Below are 20,379 nucleotides of genomic sequence, written 5' to 3' on the forward strand. Positions count from 1 at the left end.
TTGGGTGAGCAGCTGGGGTCTGTGGTGAAATGAGGCAGCTGAAGGGTGTGTGTCTACCTGGTAGAGACAGTGGCAAACACTGCGGAGCTGTGGGGGGAACTCGTTGGATGAACCAGTGATGGCCTGGAAGAAGCGCTCAGCGATCTGCAGCAGGTTCCTCTGATTCTCCTCCAAGTTTTCACCTTGTTCCAGCCTAATGGGACACACAGCAAGCATGCGAGACTTTAAATTCCTAAGTTGTGTCTACATTATTATCCAGTTCTTCGTACATATATTCTTGATGCAAAATACCGCAATGCCTCTGTAAAGGTTGCTTAGATATTCAACAAAGCACCTCCATGCAATTTGGACACAATTTCCTTGCCAATCAATCCTACTCAGTTCAGACCCGGCACAACACGGACTCAAGAAAATGAGATCTACTTTCTCCCTGTGCTACCAAACTTCATATTGGAAAGTGAGCTCCCAGAGCTCCCATAAACTGTTGTTTTTATGCTATATGCACTTGACACACATCTGTAGTCAGGTGATCTCCATTTTACTAATTGTGACACCACTTGCATCCACCAGTTGGACCTTGGTGAAATTAGGCCAGTCACTTTTTTTTTTGGGGGGGGGGGGGGGGGGGGGGTATTTATGCATATATATTTAATTAATTTATGTTCGTTTGTAAAAAATCAGTTTTCACTTTGTCCATACGTCTTAACAGCTTATGTTTAGTGTTAATGTATATAAACCTGAACAGGCTGCTGCTGTTTGTCGCTAAATCCAATATGGTTATTTTTAACATTTGTTATGGTACATGGGAAAAAAATACCCCCTCCCCTAAAAAAACACACCAGGGTATAAAAAAAAACCCAACATATAGGTGCAGAGAATAAATGAACTTGACTTGACTTGAGAGAAGAGACATGATGAGGGAAATGTACACCATTAGGGGGGTTCTTTATAAAAGAACATACACTGTACAGGGAGACACCATTTGTAACAGGGTAAAGCACCTGGGTTTTTTAGAAAAGGTCCGTATCCAGCCCCATATGTTAATGAAGCCCCACACTATATAAACAGAAACTGAGACAATAGATTCAGCATGGCATCCTGAAACTCGGGTTTATATCTTTTAAGGAATAAACTCTGCTTGCATCAACTCCTGACTTCTCTGGTGATTCTTTCTGACTTTGGGGATATTCCAGACATCGGTAAACTCTAAGGAACTATATTAAATGTTGAAGGAAAGAGGTAAAGGCAACATCTGGTCCAGCCTGGTACCTCGACTTTTTTCTTCTATACTGGACATCCCACAGGGTTCACTTATATCCATCAATAAGAAATGGAAGGGGTATGGCTCATTTAAATCTGACTAGAGATGGCTGTCCTCACAACCTGAGTGACCAGGCAAGAAGAAGACTGGTGAGGGAGCCCACCGAGACACCTACAAAATCTAATTTATAGAAAACAGTTTCTTTCAATCTACCTTTGCTAGCTAACGCTTATAAAGTGAAGCTAGTTCACGTTATGTCTGGAGTCTTTTCCTCCGAAAAAATGAAGAGCAGAAACATCTGGTTTTAAATAGTGGCAGTAACATACATTTTTAACAACACAAATAGCTTCACATGCTATGTGAAGGTGAGCGACCGGTGTGTGTTGAGGGTCTGGGGTACGGAGGCTTTGGGGAGGGGAGGGAGAGATGCATTGGTGAGAAAACAGGAAAAATAACGGCAGCAAAACATGGTTTGAGAGATGCAAAAATATTTCCGATTCGTTATCAGACCATGGCGGAAACAAATTAGACCCTGGCAGGCCGCCATAGTATTAACATTGTATGGGAAACATTGATATATAAACCATGCACGGAGAGTTTTACAATTTGGGCATTCAGTGTCTTTATATCGTATACTTTGAGATTGTTTCATGTATATAGTATACAGTACAGATGAGTGACAACAGTCTAAAATAAGTTATAGTGTAAATTAGTTGTTGGGGGAAATTGGTGAGGAGAGAAGCATTTACTAACCTGGTGGGGTCTACCTCAAAGCTGATGTGTTCAGGGGACGTGATGACCCCTTTTAATAAAGGCTCCAATAACTTCTGCAGGTATGCTGCTCCATATACCTAACAAAAAACACCAAACTCAGTCAGTAACATACATACAGTATAGCCTGTCATACGAGGCAATTAATAACAGGCCTTGTGGAGTATTTTCTACCTTGAAACAGAAGGTCATAATCTTGCTGGCCAGGCTGTTTCCTCTGAAGAGAGTTTGCATGGAGTCAGCCAGTTCCACCTCTTTAGAAAACATGTTCCACAGTAACTGGTAGAGGAGGTGGCGGGAGTCAAACAATGTCACAAGGACTCGGGCTAGCTCATCCTGGAAATTAAAACACATACATATACATAGTTGAAACCAGATGTTTACATACACTGTGTTAAAAGACACATAAACATTTTTTCCTCACTGAAGTTAAATCAGACTAAACCTCTCCTGTTTTAGGTCAGTTAGGATTACTGTGAAGTATGGGGGTGGTAGCATCATGTTGTGGGGCTGTTTTGCTGCAGGAGGGACTGGTGCACTTCATAAAATAGACGGCATCATGAGGAAAGAACATTATGTGGACGTCAAGACATCAGCCAGGAAGTTAAAGCTTGGGCACAAATGGGTCTTCCAAATGGACAATGACCCTAAGCATACTGCCATAATAGTTACAAACTGGTTTAAGGACAACAAAATCAATGTTTTGGAGTGGCCATCACAAAGCCCCGATCTCAATCCCATAGAAAACTTGTGGACAGATCTGAAAAGGCGTGTACGAGCGAAGAGGCCTACAACCCTGACTCAGTTACACAAGTTCTGTCAGGAGGAATGGATCAGAATTCCTGCAGACTATTGCGAGAAGCTTGTGGAAGGATACCCAAAGCGTTTGACCCAAGTCATACAGTTTAAAGGCAATGCTACCAAATACTAAGGAAATGTATGTAAACTTCTGACTTTGAAGAAAGTAATACAAAATTCTCTAAGAAATTCTCTCTCTCATTATTGTGGCATGTAGCAAATAGAAATAATTTTAGTAATCCTAACTGACCTAAAACAGGAGAGGTTTAGTCTGCTTTAACTTCAGACAGTGAGGAAAAAAGGTTTATGTGTCTCTAACACAGTGTATGTAAACATCTGGTTTCAACTGTTGGTGCATCTCAGTAAATTAGAATATCATCGAAAAGTTAATTTATTCAGCAATTCTAATAAAAAATTGAAACTCATATATTATATGGTTTCATTACACACAGACTGATATATTCCAGTCATTTATTTATTTTAATTTTAATTTGATTACGGCTTAAAGCTGATGGAAAAAAAAAACAATTCAGTATCTCAGAATATTGGCATATTGCAAAAATTCAATATTGTAAACTCATAGTGTCACACTCTAATTAACTAATTATCTCAAAACACCTGCAAAGGTTTCCTATAAATGGCCTCTGAGTCTGGTGTCAGACAGGAGTAAGTTGATACAGGGACTGTCTGCTCAGACTGAGCAGAATTAAGCAAAGCAGTCTGGATGGCACACACCTACAGATAGACAACAATGCAAAACATACTATAAAAGCAACACAGGGGCTTTGGAGGTAAAGAAGTGCAATATTCTGCAATGGCAGAGCAGGTTGCCTAATCTCAACCTAACTGAGCATGCATTTCACTTGGCGAAGACAAAACTAAAGAAAGAAACTGCTGTAAGGAATTGGCAAAGGAGGAAACGCATTCTTTGGTGATGTCTGTGCATTGCAGATGGAGAAAACCGCAGTGAAGTGGCCCATTTTCGTTTTTACAAAGACTAGTCATACCTGTAATAGATGAACAGGTACAATTTTAACACTGTTAATTATTCGGAAAAATTATTTTAATCAAACACTGACCTGTACATACGGCTGCCATTCACTGGCTACAACTGTAAGCAATACGTAGCAATACTGTTGGCTACCTATTCAACTCCCAACTTTTAATTACATAGATGATTAGCGTTAGCTAATAAAATAATAATTTTGCAGGAGGCGGAGCGTTAAAATCATGTTTAAAAATGGTTTGTGTGGCATGAGGAAAAAATGTCTATTTTATTGCTTTAATTTCACTGATGAATCCTATATTAATAACTAGCTGACTTTTGAGAAAATATTTTTATTTAATTTGCATCCCTAGTTGCTGTTAATAATTATTTAAAATTGTGATTCTATATCAACGCGTGAGCAGAGGCCCACTGGCAACATCATGTTTGAAACCAGTCCTCAATAAAGAAGAGTTACACACCCACTGGGATCCAGGAACTACATTAGCCAATGCCATGGCGATGGGCAGCTCTCCCTGATCTCCCATCATGGTGACCAGCTCCACAAGCCTCTCAAAGCGGTCAGCCAGCACGGTCTCCGCTAGTGTGTCAAACTCTGTTCCTTGCTGCAGGATCTTGGTCAGTACTTCCATGAAAGTAGCTCGAGTCTGAAGGTCCTTGTGGTAACCCAGACCTGAAAATCAAGAAATTGAGAATGGTATTCATGAAAAAACTCTGCAGACCTTTTCACGATCAGCTTTTCACAATTCCCCCCAACATTATGCTTTCAGCAGCGACTAGTGAGTGCTGACTTACCAATGGAGTGCATGAGGCCACTGTCAACATTTGCATTGAGCAGGTTAGACATGGCTAAGACAGTGCAGTGACGGAGGGACGCCAAGCGTCGGGACATTCCTCTCTTCCGTCCCCCCACTGCCTGGCCCTCATCCTCAACCTCACTGCAGTCATTGAGGAGGTTCATAAACAAAGTGAAGTACCTGCACACCACAAACCGTACAATTATTAAAACAGACTTCTCCATGGAGGTACTTTTACTCCCAGTAAAGAGGGGAAACAGTCATTCCTCTAAAACTGGTCATGACTTCGAACCTTGGTGCACTGTTGTTGAACTTGACAGGTATGATTCCTTGTTCTCTAGTGGTTGTAGTGGTTGTATTTCATAATAAAAGGAAATAGGACTGTTCACACATCTTTCAAATTCAAAGTCAAAAGTTATTTGTCACATACACAATGAAAGCCCTTATCACACAGCTACCATTGCTTTTTCCAGAGCTGCAGAAGGCTGAATGCTCTGCCAACTTATTCAGGGTTCCGCAGTTAATTTGCCATTTTTTTATTTTTATTCCATTGTGCCAATAGAAGTTTTAAGATGATTTGTTATTTGATAAGCTGTTATTGCTGCTACTGCCATCATTAGTCACATGCGTTGTTTAAACAATGCAAGTTTTAATGATATACATGCCAATGTGTGCACCATGTTCATAGCCAGTTACCAAAATAATGCCTAACTACAGCGCTACATCAAGTGGCACACAGCAGGAGAATCCTGAGGCAAATATAACTATGCCAACTTTTCTACAAAGACCTGACTTATCTCTGCGGACCACCAATAACATCAATAACAACAAATGGCTATTGTTAAATAGTGTACCCATCAGCAAAATGCCATTACCAGCCATTAGCATTGAGGAACTGTGTCAGTTTAATAAATATGATTTCCGCAGTTGCATGCTCAGTAAACAAAAAAAAAGAACCATGCAAAACAGATGTACCATAGCAGTTTAGTCTATGACTAGTAATGTGGCTTCTGTTTTCTTCAAATTGTCGAATAGACTGGAAAATCACCTCTCTAAAATTTCTACTCCTTTTGTTGCAGTGATAGCTGACAATGGCACCTGCTTTAATAGATCCACAACCATTGTGCAACTGTTGTATTCTCTTTTGCTGATGCTGATTTACAGGTACAGAGTGCTTGTATAACGTTATCGTATTTGTTATTTTTTGTTTGGGGTGATTTGATTTTGCACAGCAGATAGCATTAAAAATGGCAGCATGAACTGCATGAAGTGGGGCTTTAGATTATCTGCTTTGCTACGGTCTGCATGCATATTAAGCATGCTGGTTTAGCACTGGTGCAGTCTATGGGGCCAAATCCAGCCAAAGGTTTAATTAGCTTTGAAATTCAAAGCTCAGAGATGTTCTCTTTTTTTTGTTTTAGTTTCAGACTTATTTCTTCACTTTCAGCCTGTATTTTCCAGTTTCACTATTTTGGCCTTTGGCGTGGGGGTGAGGCATAAACTGAGTGGGGAGTGGAATCAAAAGTAACATAAACTGACAAAAGCGATAAACTTCCGTTTAGCAAGGTAAGAAATATCAACTATATTTAAATACATATTCGGGGGGAAATCATTCCAAATATAGTTAGATACTTGACGACAGGTGTCATGTATCTAACTGTTAATGGAAATTAGCTGCACCGGTTTCTGGTTGTTGACACAAACAAGGAAGTTTCAGTAGAAGTTCCTACTTAAACCTCAAACTTCCCCTAAAACTGAAGAAGCTTCTCGGATGAGTCGTGAAACGTCTTCTCAAAAAACCCTATAAGTCCAGTTGCCTTCCTTTTTTTAATGCTTTTTTGGATTTAAGCCATTAGCTATTTTAAACTTCCAGCGTTGTTACTGATTTTGGACCAAGATTTTGCCTTATATATGTACTGTATTGGTTTACATCACAACAGGCGACCCTTCTTTTTGGTGACCCCTACTTTGGTTCTTGCTTTCTTCCTAGCTCTTGCTTTCCCTGAAAGAGGTTCTTTGTGAGCATGTTTATGAGAATCTGTACAGCTGCTGCTACCGTCGAATAATAGTCGACATTCTGGCAAACGGATTGGCATCTACCGCAGCTGGACCAGCGCTGTTTGGAATAATATGAAGTGCGTGATCACCATGGTGACATGCTACTGAAGTGGAACATCTGCTCTCATGGAAAATGCACCCATGACACTAGACTAATATCCAAGACTCCATATGCAATCGCACACTCACAAACGCATAACATGCTGTAATTCCATTATGGATTAGAACAAAGTGTTAATAAATCTTCATTTAAGCTGATGTTTAAGTTGCTTGTTTTTTTTAATATGATTGTGGATAACAATTATAATCACAAGAATCTGGATAGAAACTAGATAAATGTTTGGCCCAGCGTGTTGTACTACCCACGCATGAAAACTCTGTGACTAGATAAAGCACAATTTACTAATCATAATACATAACAACAGTATGCATTATTAACAACAGATGAGCTTTAAATCAAACTTATACTTGTCTTTACCTGATTGTGAACAACTGTTGAGGTAAGTTAATTATCACATCTTACAAGTAACACCACAGAGAAGAGAGTGCAGGTGTGCTCTTACTTGAGGAAGAGCTGTGATTTGGCCTCCATCAGTTCAACTCCATCTCCCTCCTCTGGCTGCAGAGGAAGACCAGCTAATAGAGATACTACAGCCTCCATACTTGCTTGGTCCAGGTCCCTGCACATCCCACAGACACACAAAGAAGAAGAACACAGTGAAAAGTTAGCTTACTCTATTCCTTATAAAGCACTGGTTTTGATGAGCACATGTAACAGAGCTACACCTCGTCAGGCACTTGATGTCATCATCAGCGGCTTGGTTGGAGGTTCCCATGACCCAGTCTGTCAGGTACTCCACCATTTTGTTCCTGCAAATGACAGTGTGAGTGAAACATTCCAAACTCAATTAGCACCTGAATGATAAGTGGAGGAAAGTGCAAGATTGTAATATTTGTCATAACGCACTTATATTCTGCATCAACCATCAAACTAAAATGGAAAGAAGTAGCGTTGGACCCTGGTCTTGAGTCCTAGAGGTAGCATTGTTAAATTAGCTGGTAATAACCACAGTGATGTAAACGTATGAGCTGGTGTCACTGACCTGAACTTCATCTCCTGGCAGAAGGATAAGTCATCTCGTCTCTCCATCATCACCTCTACAAGCTGGCATAGCTTGGTTTTGATCTGGATTGCATGGACCGCATTACCCAAGATACGTACATACCTAAGTATTGGAGGACAGGTCACACAACAGATAAAATCAGTTATATATTAACAAGTGAATTTCAGGCTTCAGAGATGTGAGCCAGTCCCTAACATTCAGCACACTGTCAAATCCATAAAATTAGGATCACTGGTTAGAAATGATGGACCAAAAACTAGACCCTCCTCAGGGAGTTAACTGTGGAACCATGTTACTTGAACCTCTTAGTTCTGAGTCTGGTGTTGTCTTTGCTATTGAGTTAACAGCTGTTGTGCTAAGGTCTGAAAGAGTTTCCATGTATGCCTATGAGTCTGGCAAAGGATTTAAAAATATTTCCAAATTAGTTGAAAACAAATACAACAAAACAAACAAACAGAAAATGTTGACAGAAAAACTCAAAAGCAAAAAATACAGGTGCATGGTCGTTTAGACTGTAACAGACTGGTGACCTGTCAAGACTGTAACCCATCTCTTTTCCCCTACCCCAAATATTAAAGTTCACTGTCAAAAAACAACAACCGTACCCTAACCCTCTATGTACTTCACTCAGCATTTCAAATTCACCAGTGCTCCACCAGTCTTTATTTTAGGATTTTAAGTGTATCTATATTTTCTATCTCTGTACAATGTTTTAAACCCTGTTTGTGTATTCAGCTATTACCTGACCAGGTTGAGCATCATAGTCTCGATGCTGGCCTGTCCCAGGTGTTCAGAGCTACCCTCTGTGTGGTTATCTAACAGATTCTTCATGATGGCTATGGTCTGCTCCACAAACTGTGTGTTAGTGTCGTTGATGGGAACCTGGAAACAAGAGAATTATTAAATGCATCTCAGCGGTAACATAACCTTGGTACCACAAAAAAATCAAAGCAGTGCTGTTACAAACAATAAACAACTTGTTTCAGGGCGTTTTAACTCCTTGACTATTGATTAGAATACATGAAAACGTGAAAGGATCTGAAGACAATTTTTTAAATTCACGCAAAAATATTAATAGAAGTGTTATGAAAACCCAATTTATGATTTAATCTGTATTATTTCTATGACAGATATAGACAGAATTTATTTTTGCTCACCAGTAAAGTGGGTCATTTTTCTCTTTTTTATACTAATGACAAGTTTGTGAAACTGTTACATTATAACAAGCAGTCCCACTGATGCACTCACCGGTCCCTGAGTATCAAAGAACTTGCCGATGCTGTTCCTCAGCTTGTTGAAGAGCATAGGGTAGAGGGCAGGGCTAAGCTCCAGCCCAAGGAGGTCTTTAACATTGGTGCGAACATGGAGCCCAACCCTATCATGACCACACACCAGCAGGGCCAGCAGCCGGTCCAGGAAGCGGCTGACAGGTGTCTCGCTAGAGGCCGATGAAGAGCAGGAGGAGGCCATGGGGTTGGACACCTCACAGGGGCCCATTGAGATCATGGAGTGTTTGCGCTCACTCATGGGGCCCATAGGTGGGCTGTAGGTGGCTGGGCCGGGGGTGCTGCGCTGCTGGAGACACACACCCCCTAGAGCACATAGGAAGCCCGTCATGTTGATCCACTCCTGCTGCAGGGGGACACAGACAGAAGGAGTGTCAGTGACACAGCACCAGAGAGCATTAATGTATGTTGGTTCATACATTTTACTGTCAGGCTCAATGGCAATCAATCAAGTTACAAAAGCTGAGACTCCCTCTCACTGCATCTTGTCTTGGGATGCACCAAATAGTCGGCCACTGAAAATTTTTATCGCCAAAAGACTTTTATCACCGCAATAACACAGCCGAAACAGGATGTTGTGATAATAAAAACAAATATGCTCAGTCTAACGCACAGCGGATCAATGCCAGTTTCCAGCTGCAAAAGCCATTATTATTTAACGTACACATGAGTGTAGTCAAGTTAAACATTTTATTTTGAATTATATTTTATTTTATATTGTACATTGTTGGAATGTGCTAAATAAATATTTTCATAGTTTTGTAACTGATTTACTCTTTGAAACATTTATGCAATTGCAATGCCTTGATTTTAGTGAGGTTAGTAAACAGTCACAGCCATAAATGCAATGGTACTAATAATTGTCATAATAATTTCTTTCGGCGTTTCGGTTTTGGGTTTTCGGCCTTGGGCTCTTCATTTTCGGGTTTGGCCAAGAAACAATCAGCAAAAGAAGCTTGTATGAACTGTAAATGTGTGTCACTTAATTTAACTAGACTATTTTGAATGGACACCTCACTGACAGCCTCATTACATTGACTGGAAACACTTCTGAACAGATGGACTTGAATTTGGCCTTGAATTTAACTTGTAATCTTAGAGGTGCACTTACTTTTGCCATTCAGTTATGTAATATTGGCTCGCTTCCATGGATAAACAAATACACAAGTATAACATATTTGATTCATTTGCTTGATTGGGTTCTTTATGTCTACTTTCAGGAATTGTGTCAAACTCCACTGATGTTTGAGCTATTTTTATTCAGAAAATGCATAAAAATGGTTTAAAAATTATACAGAAATGTGAAGAATTATGAAGTGTGCAAAAACTTTTAAGTAATTCAATTAAATTAAATCTTATTTTATTTATATCTATCTAATCTATCTATCTATCTAATAATGCAAGGAGCGTCTGTCTGTGTGTCACTCTGTTGGTTTGTCTGTTCCACGCATAACTCTCGAACCACTTATCCGATCCACCTCAAATTTGCTATGTATCTTCCCAATGGTTCGCGGGAGTGCAATGCAAAGTTTCGTGGTTTTTGGACCATAAACACTACAGACATCGTTAAAACAAGCATTTACTCATTTACCGTTCTTCTGCTCCGTCTGACTGTAGCCACTCCCCCTGTCACTGTTGCCTAGAGACAGACACCACACACAGCGCTGCTCACATAACCCGCGCCTTTTAAAAATGTCCTCTACATCCCGATACTCCTCAAAAAACGTTCATCCCCAATCATCTTCTGAGACTGATACGGTATGGGACATTATGTTATGATTGACAAACTCAATCAGCTACATCTTATACGCTGTACCAGTAAACATATTTTAGTATTTAGTGCTCTAATGGTTGTGTCTTGAGCTTTTATTGGTCACCCGTATGAATGTCAGAGCGCCGCGCTGCCGTACCGATACGCTGAGCGGTTGCCAAGGCAACCATGAGACTCGGACGACTTTGTCAGTAAAGTTGGGAGGAGGAGCTAATTGACGTACCTGTCTGATGCACGTAAAATACCTGCGGACCTGTTCTGATACATATAAAATATTATATTGCCTGGTGCCAAATCAAGAAGCGTCTGTGTGTGTGTTTGTGTGTGTGTGTGTGTGTGTCTGTGGCACGCATATCTCGCGAACCGTTGGCCCGATTGATTTGAAACTGGGCAGGTGTCTCGCTACGGGCACGAAGATGTGCACTGCTAAGTTTGACGTTGTTTGGATAAGAAATGTAAAATATATCGGTAAAATAGGTTTTCTCCGCTCTAATATTTCCACTAATCCTCATACACAGCACCTGTAGGCTCCCACTATAGGAATACATACTTCCGACGGGCACTGCACTAGTAGTGTCAATAACACAAACTGTCTCAAGATGCTTTACAATGTAAAGTTTACATTCTTATCACTATTGCTCACTTTTGTAACATGCTTACCTGCCCGTCATCTGCCTTATTTTTGGGGAAGTTGAGAATTTGTTTAGTGGACTGGTCCCATTTAGTATATGTGTCCTCCCAGGCCTGTAGGTAAATGCAACAGACAAGAAACAAAGGGGCACGTATAGTGACAGCAAACAAACAAGCAATGCAAAGAATTTTAGTTCGAATGACTATTTCTGCAAATCTGCTTTTTAATAGAACAAATATTTGAAGCAGCAACCTTAATTAAAAAGCATTTAGTTTAGTTAGCTTTTTGATAGTTTAACTGTATTCAAACATCAGACACTGTGTGAAATGTTCAAATAATTTACAGTTTGCCGACTCATTTCTATGAGAAGTATAATCTTATCATGTTATCAATTAAAAGGGTCTATATTGACTTTTAAATTCAACAACCAATGAAGGATCACTAAATATGTTACCTCAATGTTTCCTGGTGTGGGGTGCTCTATCCTCCTCAACAAGGCCATCACCCTTTTCTGCAAGGTGGAACGTCCTGTGGAAACAAGAAACAAAATGTTACAGGAAACCTAGCAATTCTAGTTCTCATGCTGCATTATTTTTACTGGTCAGTGGTAATTAGTATAGGGTGACACAGGAATCAATTGTCGCTCCCATCCCATCCCGAGCCCAGAAAAATCACAATCTTTGGGCGCACTTACCGCATTGCAGCGTCATTTTTTAATTTAATCTCCGGCTCCGTCCCGCTCCCACCCGCTCCCGTTGATTATTTGCTCTATCCCGTCCCTATCACGTTACCAACAGTGAAATTGACTCCCGTACCGCGTGACTCCTGCGGGAATACCGTGACCCGCATGAGTCCCGAAAAATTGTCACCCTCTAGAAATTAGTAGCCATGTGGACACAGAAGTTGAAGTTGGTTAGATTAGATAGATACTAGGGGTGTAACATTGTTGCAATGCAACAATGTTACAGGTTTTAGAGGTAGTAACTAAATTAATCAACATTCTGGCAACAAGCTCTTGTCCTCTAATTTCGTCTGTCTAATTACGAGTCATGCAATTCTGTGCTGTTACTGTATAGCATGTTAATTGCCGTGTGTCCCTCTCTCCCATCCCCCTCCCCCCTCCCCCTTCCCCCTCCATGGTCTCATCAACCTGCCTAGTCTTTATGTCCTGCAGTTATCCACACCCACCTGAATGAACAATTCTCCAACCTGCCTATGATTCCTCTTATACAGTGGCTTGCAAAAATATATTCATACCCCTTGAACTTTTCCACATTTTGCCACATTACGACCACAAACATGAATGTATTTTATTGGAATTTTATGAGAAAGACTGACACAGAGTGGCACAAATTATACATGATTTTAACATTTTTTTTACAAATAAAAAACTGAAAAGTACAGTGTGCAAAAGTATTCAGACCCGTTTCTCTGAGTGCAACCAATTGTGTTCAGAACTCACCTGATGATTGCTGAATGATCGAATGTTGACCTAATGACTAAATAGAGTCCACCTTTGTGTAATCCAATCTCAGTAAGAATTCTCAGTAGAGAATATTGGGGAGCAAACAGCATCATGAAGTCCAAGGAACACACCAGACAGGTCAGGGATAAAGTTGCGGAGAAGTTTAAAGCAGGGTTAGGCAATAAAAAAGGTTTCCCAAGCTTTGGACATCTCACGGAGCACTGTTCAATCCATCGTCCGGAAATGGAAAGAGTATGGCACAACTGCAAACCTACCAAGACACAGCTGTCCACCTAAACTTACAGGCTGAACAAGGATAGCATTGATCAGAGATGCAGCCAAGAGGCCCATGGTGACTCTGGATGAAGTGCAGAGGTCCACAGCTCAGGTGGGGGAATCTGTCCACAGGACAACTATTGGTTGTGCACTGCACAAATCTGGCCCTTATGGAAGAGTGGCAAGAAGAAAGCCATTGTTAAAAGAAAACCACAAGAAGTGCCGTTTGATGCCAGAAGCTACAGTGGGGAAAATAAGTATTTGATACACCGCCGATTTTGCAAGTTTCCCCCCTTATAAAGGATGGAGAGCGCTGTGATTTTCAGCATATGTACACTTCAACTGTGACAGACAGAATCTAAAATAAAAATCCAGAAAATCACACTGTATGATTTTTAAATAATTAATTTGTATTTTATTGCATGAAATAAGTATTTGATCACCTACCAACCAGCAAGGATTCTGGCTTTTACAGACCTGTTAGTTAGTCTTTAAGAAGCCCTCCTATCCTCCAATCATTACCTGTATTAATTGCACCAGTTTGAACTTGTTATCTGTATAAAAGACACCTGTCCACACACACACAATCGATCCCACTCCAACCGCTCCACCATGGCCAAGACCATAGCGCTGTCTAAGGACACCAGAGACAAAATTGTAGACCTGCACAAGGCTGGGATAGGCTACAGGACAATAGGCAAGCAGCTTGGTGAAAAGGCAACAACTGTTGGTGCAATCATTAGAAAATGGAAGGGATTCAAGATGACTGTCCATCTCCCTCGGACTCGGGCTCCATGCAAGATCTCGCCTCATGGAGTGTCAATGATCATGAGAAAGGTAAGGGATCAGCCCAGAACTACAAAGGAGGACCTGGTCTATGACCTGAAGAGAGCTGGGACCACAGTCTCAATGGTTACCATTAGTAACACACTACACTGCCACAGATTAAAATCCTGCAGCACATGCAAGGTCCCCCTGCTCAAGCCAGCACATGTCCAGGCCCATCTGGAGTTTGCCAATGGCCATCTGGATGATCCAGAGGAGGCATGGGAGAAGGTCATGTGGTCAGATGAGACCAAAAGTCAACTTTTTGGTATACAGTCCCTGACAAAAGTCTTGTCACTTATCCATTTTGTAGAAACAACAGTTTATAACCTGACTTTTAATTAATCCATTGGTTTTAGAAATGGCTCATATGAAAGCTAAAACCCTCCCAAATTATGTTTGATATACTAAAATAAATTTGCTTCACTGAAGAAAGATTGATCATTTAATGAACACAGAAAGGTCAGATTTTGGCAAGACAAAAGTCTTGTCGCCTTGTCATATGATGCACCCAATCCTAGGTTACAGCCTCACCTGTGTTCAATAATTGATCAATTAGTGGGTGTGTATAAAAAGAACCCCAGCACACCAGATCTTCACATCAATTGCAACTTGACCTCTGACAACATGCCTAAGATTCACCCTGAGACCAAAGCGTTGATTATCAAGAGGCTGAAGACCAGATCCACTGCTGAGGTGGCTGACACCTTCAATGTGTCTCAGCGTCAAGTGCAAAGAATAAGAAAAAGATTTGAAGAGACTGGAGATGTTTTTGACAAGCCCAGGTCCGGCAGACCCCGCAAGACAACTGCTCGGGAGGACCGTTTGTTGGCTCGAAAATCCAAGGCCAGCCCCTTTTCCACTGCAGCAGAGCTCCACCAGGCCTGGTCACCTCAAGTCCCCGTGTCAACCAGAACAGTTTGTAGAATTCTGTCTCGAAATGGCCTCCATGGTAGAATCAGTGCCCAGAAACCAGCACTAAACAAAAGGCAATTAAAAAAACGTGTGGCATTTGCCAAGGCCCACAGCCTGCTAAAAGGATGGACGCTGGAAAAGTGGCAGAAGGTGGATTTCTCAGATGAATCTTCGGTTGAATTACATCACAGCCGCCGCAAATATTGCAGGAGACCTACTGGAGCTCGCATGGATCCGAGATTCACCCAGAAAACAGTTAAATTTGGTGGCGGAAAAATCATGGTCTGGGGTTACATCCAGTATGGGGGTGTGCGAGAGATTTGCAGGGTGGAAGGCAATATCAATAGCGTAAAATATCAAGAAGTATTAGCTACCTCTTACATTCCCAACCATAAAAGGGGTCAAATTTTGCAGCATGATGGTGCTCCATCGCATACTTCCATCTCTACATCAAAGTTCCTCAAGGCGAAGAAGATCAAGGTGCTCCAGGACTGGCCAGCCCAGTCACCAGACATGAACATCATTGAGCATGTCTGGGGAAGAATGAAAGAGGAAGCATGGAAGACGAAACCAAAGCATCTTGATGAACTCTGGGAGGCATGTAAGACTGCTTTCTTTGCTATTCCTGATGACTTCATCAATAAATTGTATGAATCATTGTCGAACCGCATGGATGCAGTCCTTCAAGCTCATGGAAGTCATACAAGATATTAAATATGGATCTCACAGCACCAGTACTTAATTCACTGATGTTATGCATCATATTTTTGTATTTGAAGTAAATGATTTGTTCAATTTTCACATTACTTTCTGTAGGCGACAAAACTTTTGTCTTGCCAAAATCTGACCTTTCTGTGTTCATTAAATGATCAATCTTTCTTCAGTGAAGCAAATTTATTTTAGTATATCAAACATAATTTGGGAGGGTTTTAGCTTTCATATGAGCCATTTCTAAAACCAATGGATTAATTAAAAGTCAGGTTATAAACTGTTGTTTCTACAAAATGGATAAGTGACAAGACTTTTGTCAGGGACTGTAAACTCCACTCGCTGTGTTTGGAGGAAAAAGAAGGATGAGTACAATCCCAAGAACACCATCCCAGCTGTGAAGCATAGGGGTAGAAACATAATGCTTTGGGGGTACTTTTCTGCAGAGGGACCAGGACGAGTGCACCGTATTGAGGAGAGGATGGATGGGGCCATGTATTGTGAGATTTTGGGCAACTACCTCCTTCCCTCAGTAAGAGCACTGAAGATGGGTCGTGGCTGGGTCTTCCAGCATGACAATGACCTGAAACACACAGCCATGGCAACTAAGGAGTAGCTCCGTAAGAAGCATTTCAAGGTCCTGGAGTGGCCTAGTCAGTCTCTAGACTTAAACCCAATAGGAAATCTTTGGAGGGAGATGAAACTCTGTGTTGCCCAGCTACAGCCTTGAAACCTGAAAGATCTGGAGGAGATCTGTATGGAGGAGTGGGCCAAAATCCCTGCTGCAGTGTGTGCAAACCTGGTCAAGAACTATAGGAAACGTTTGATCTCTGTAATTGGATCTGTACTAAATATTAAGTTCTGTTTTTCTAGTGTATCACATACTTATTTCATGCAATATAATGCAAATTAATTATTTAAAAATCATACAATGTGATTTTCTGGATTTTTATTTTAGATTCTGTCTCTCACAGTTGAAGTGTACCTATGATGAAAATTACAGACCTCTCCATTCTTTATAAGGGGGGAAACTTGCAAAATCTGTGGTGTATCAAATACTTATTTTCCCCACTGTATGTGGGGGACACAGCAAACATCTGGAAGAAGGTGCTCTGGTCAGATGAGCCCAAAATTGAACTTTTTGGCCTAAATGCAAAACGTTATGTGTGCCGGAAAACGAACACTGCACATCACTCTGAACACACCATCCCCCCTGTCAAACATGGTGGTGGCAGCATCATGTTCTGGGGGTGCTTCTCTTCGGCAGGGACAGGGAAGATAGCAAGAGTTGATGGGAAGATGGATGGAGCCAAATACAGAGCAATCTTGGAAGAAAACCTGTTGGAGTCTGCAAAAGACTTGAGAGTGAGGCGGAGGTTCACCTTTCAGGAGGACAACGACCCTAAACATAAAGCCAGGGCAACAATGGAATGGTTTAAAACAAAACATATTCATGTGTTGGAATGGCCCAGTCAAAGTCTAGACCTAAGTCCAATCGAGAATCTGTAGGAAAATCTGAAAACAGCCGTTCACAAAATCTGACTGAGCTGACTGAGGTGTTTTGCAAAGAAGAATGGGCAAAATTTGCAGTGTCTAGATGTGCAAGGCTGGTAGAGACCTCAAAAGACTTGCAGCTGTAATTGCAGCAAAAGGCGGTTCCACAAAGTATTGACTCAAGGGGGCTGAATACTTTTGCACACTGCACTTTTCAGTTTTTTATTTGTAAAAAAAAAAAAAAAAAAAAAAAAAAAAAATCATGTATAATTTTCTTTGTACTTCACAATTGTGTGCCGCATTGTGTTGGTCTTTCACATAAAATTCCAACAAAATCTATTTATGTTTGTGGTCGTAATGTGACAAAATGTGGAAAAGTTCAAGGGGTATGAATACTTTTGCAAGCCACTGTATTTTCAAACTGTCATGTAACATCATCAGCTATATGTTGTATTTGTATCATCATCAGATTCCACATGTACGCTTTAGTCAGATGTATGTATCTATGACAGATATATGTTTATCCCGTTTCTCCTGCTGTTCTCTGCTCTATTTTCTGTCTCTACCTGTTTTTCCTTGCCACTGTCGCCTTCAGGCTTGCCCTTGGGGTTCCACAGTTGTTGCTCACGTTTTAATGAATGCTGTTCTTATTTATTTAATTTTAGTGTCATTATCACTGAGGGGCGTATGCAGATGGGATTATTGTATAAAGCACTCTGTGCTACATTTTCTTTGTATGAAAAGTGCTACACAAATTTAGTCTGATTGATTGATTGATTGATTGATTGATTGATTGATTCAGGCCCGGTTTCAGACCGGATGTTGTAAAGCATCTTGAGGCAATTTGTATTGTTACGGACGCTATATAAATGAAACTGAGGCCCTGTCCACACGTAAACGCAAATACGGCAAAACGGAGGTTTTTTTAATCGTTTTGGCCGAGCGTCCACACGTATCCTGTAAACGCATAGCCCTAAAACGCACTTTTCTGAAAACGGGTCCCAGGGTGGAGAAATTCGAAAACGCAGCTCCTGCGTTTTCTTGTGGACGGGGAAAACGGGGAAAACGATGACGTCATCGCCACACTCCCGAGCAGCCTTCCACATCCCGCGAGACGTCTCGTAACAACATCAACAACAATGGCGGACTACATGCTAGTTTTCATGCTGGAGACGATATTGAGCCTATTAGGTTTACTAGGGCAAAATATCATGCTCCTGTGCCACCACGCTGAGCAAAAAAGGCGATTTGTAAACAGCGCTCAAGCTTTGTGCGCATGCTCCGCATCTTCCTCTCCATTTTTGGTGATTTTCTGAAACCGAAACAGCGCCACTTATAGGCCTGGAATAGGAAGTAGCGTTTTCGGTCGAGCAGAAACGGACCCGTGTGGACGCGGATATTTCTTGAAACGATGACGTCGAAAACGGAGAGGAAAAAGATCGTTTTCGTACGTGTGGACAGGGCCTGAATTGAATTGAATTAAAGATTAATTAAATGTTGACAGTCAGTGCGAAATAACTATTTTACTGGAGGACATTCACTGGGCCCATGTCAACGTAACAGGACCATTTTTGTTGGAGTTTTATCTGCTCTTGGAATACTGTGAGGCTCAATAGATGAGTCGTATACATTTTTGTGTTTGTGACTGGTCTGAAATAAATGTTGACTGAACCTGTAATTATTATGCATTACAGATATCATTCTAATCTCAAGAAATTAAGCTCTCCAACGGTGTATAACATATGTTGGCAGGAGACTGAGTTTAATCACAGTTTAGTTGTGTAAGTAGCAGACATCCCACAGGCAGGAAAGCAACGGGTGAAGATTTTTAAGATTTACATTATAACAATACAATAAATACAATAACTGATTTCAGAATATGAAGTCAAGTGTTGATGTGCAGTGGTAAACAATAAGGCCAGTTCACTAGAATGTGGCATCAATTCTATGAAGAACCAAATTTTCTTTTAATGCATATTTCTGCAGCCTGAATTAGGAAGTAGCAGCAATACTGACCTGTTCCCATTATGCTGCTGACAGACGCCAGTTCACTGAATGTGGCGTAGTTGGGCAGGATTGTCTGGACAGGTACCTCGTCAGCAACACTGCGGATGTCAGCCTCCTCGCAGAGGTGTCGGAAACAGGACATGGCCACCAGCACTGCCTCAGTGTCTGAGCTCCACAGGAACATGTAGAGACACACTTCCAGCTTTGTCTGAGCCTGCCGGCAGATGGGGATGCCACCACCTGTAGTGGCACACTCCTGGAATAATTCAGTACAAATATATAACTGAGAGACCGCTTCCCTCACAGTCAGTCACACAAAATCTTCTCTCTTCTTGAGAGTTTAGGCCAAAAGTCATAACGACTACAATGCTCAGAGTGGCCTATACCAGTGTGATGTGCACTGATTGGACTGGAGGATGTCTGCATCATTTATGTCATACTGTGATTTGTCTATCATTACTTCTGTCTTTCAAAGACTTGTTACTATAGTTAAGAATTGGGACTGCACCTTGGTTTTGAGCAGAAACTTGTTCCTGCAAATTAGGATCTCCCTCAGCCATTTCAGAACTTCGGTTCCATTAACTATTTGCTGGCCGATGAGTTTGCGGCAAATAAGGAAGAGAACCTGTGAACTGATAGAAAAAAAATAGGTATTTAAAGGGATGAAGGTCGTCTAAGTATCACATTATCAAAGCATTTGCAGTGTTAAAACAGCTTGTGTGACTGAAAACTGAATGCTTACCGTAAAAACAGAAATATTTGCTTTTATTGCTTCACTGTTCTTATAGAGAGGATCACTCACATTAAACAAACCATGACAACATTCATGTATCATCAACTCACCCTATTCTGTTTAAGAGAACCAATAGAGTCACAGAGCTTGTGGAATATATAATATCAAGTTCATATTTTGACACGTTTAATTAAAGGGCCTCCAATTTTATATCTCACCACCCACAAAGTTTCCAGATCAATTGCAGCGACTTATTCTCCCAAATTTTCTGTAGACTTCAGTGCACAGAGGTGTTGATATCCAAGTCTGCTTAGTGGAATGAAGTCCAAGAGGATTCCTGGCTTTATCCCCCCCACACAACTTTATTGTGTGTTGTCTCCATTGTAGACCGACGACCGTTCCAGGGTGTACCCTGACTCCACCCCCCTCAAATTAAAGCAATAAAGACTAAAT

At 41.1% G+C, this 20,379-nt stretch overlaps 1 protein-coding gene across 5 annotated transcripts in view; it reads right to left on the reverse strand.

Annotated features, from left to right (window-relative positions):
* The window catches only part of nf1a (neurofibromin 1a), a 133,759-nt gene that overhangs the window by 74,802 nt on the left and 38,578 nt on the right, over positions 1-20,379 (reverse strand). For 3 of the 5 annotated variants that reach the window (XM_084558069.1, XM_084558071.1, XM_084558067.1), the window contains exons 16-29: positions 19,702-19,825; positions 19,203-19,449; positions 11,958-12,031; positions 11,533-11,616; positions 9,064-9,447; positions 8,558-8,697; positions 7,795-7,917; positions 7,478-7,561; positions 7,255-7,371; positions 4,632-4,813; positions 4,298-4,509; positions 2,207-2,368; positions 2,015-2,112; positions 58-193 (exon numbers count right to left, since the gene is read on the reverse strand). In XM_084558069.1, coding sequence (XP_084414195.1) covers positions 58-193; positions 2,015-2,112; positions 2,207-2,368; positions 4,298-4,509; positions 4,632-4,813; positions 7,255-7,371; positions 7,478-7,561; positions 7,795-7,917; positions 8,558-8,697; positions 9,064-9,447; positions 11,533-11,616; positions 11,958-12,031; positions 19,203-19,449; positions 19,702-19,825 — 2,167 coding nt within the window. The remainder of the gene's footprint in view (positions 1-57; positions 194-2,014; positions 2,113-2,206; positions 2,369-4,297; positions 4,510-4,631; positions 4,814-7,254; positions 7,372-7,477; positions 7,562-7,794; positions 7,918-8,557; positions 8,698-9,063; positions 9,448-11,532; positions 11,617-11,957; positions 12,032-19,202; positions 19,450-19,701; positions 19,826-20,379) is intronic. The other 2 variants (XM_084558070.1, XM_084558068.1) reach the window with 1 other exon arrangement.

This window comes from Chelon labrosus (genome assembly GCF_963514085.1).
Source record: "Chelon labrosus genome assembly, chromosome: 13".
Taxonomy (NCBI): Eukaryota; Metazoa; Chordata; class Actinopteri; order Mugiliformes; family Mugilidae; genus Chelon; species Chelon labrosus.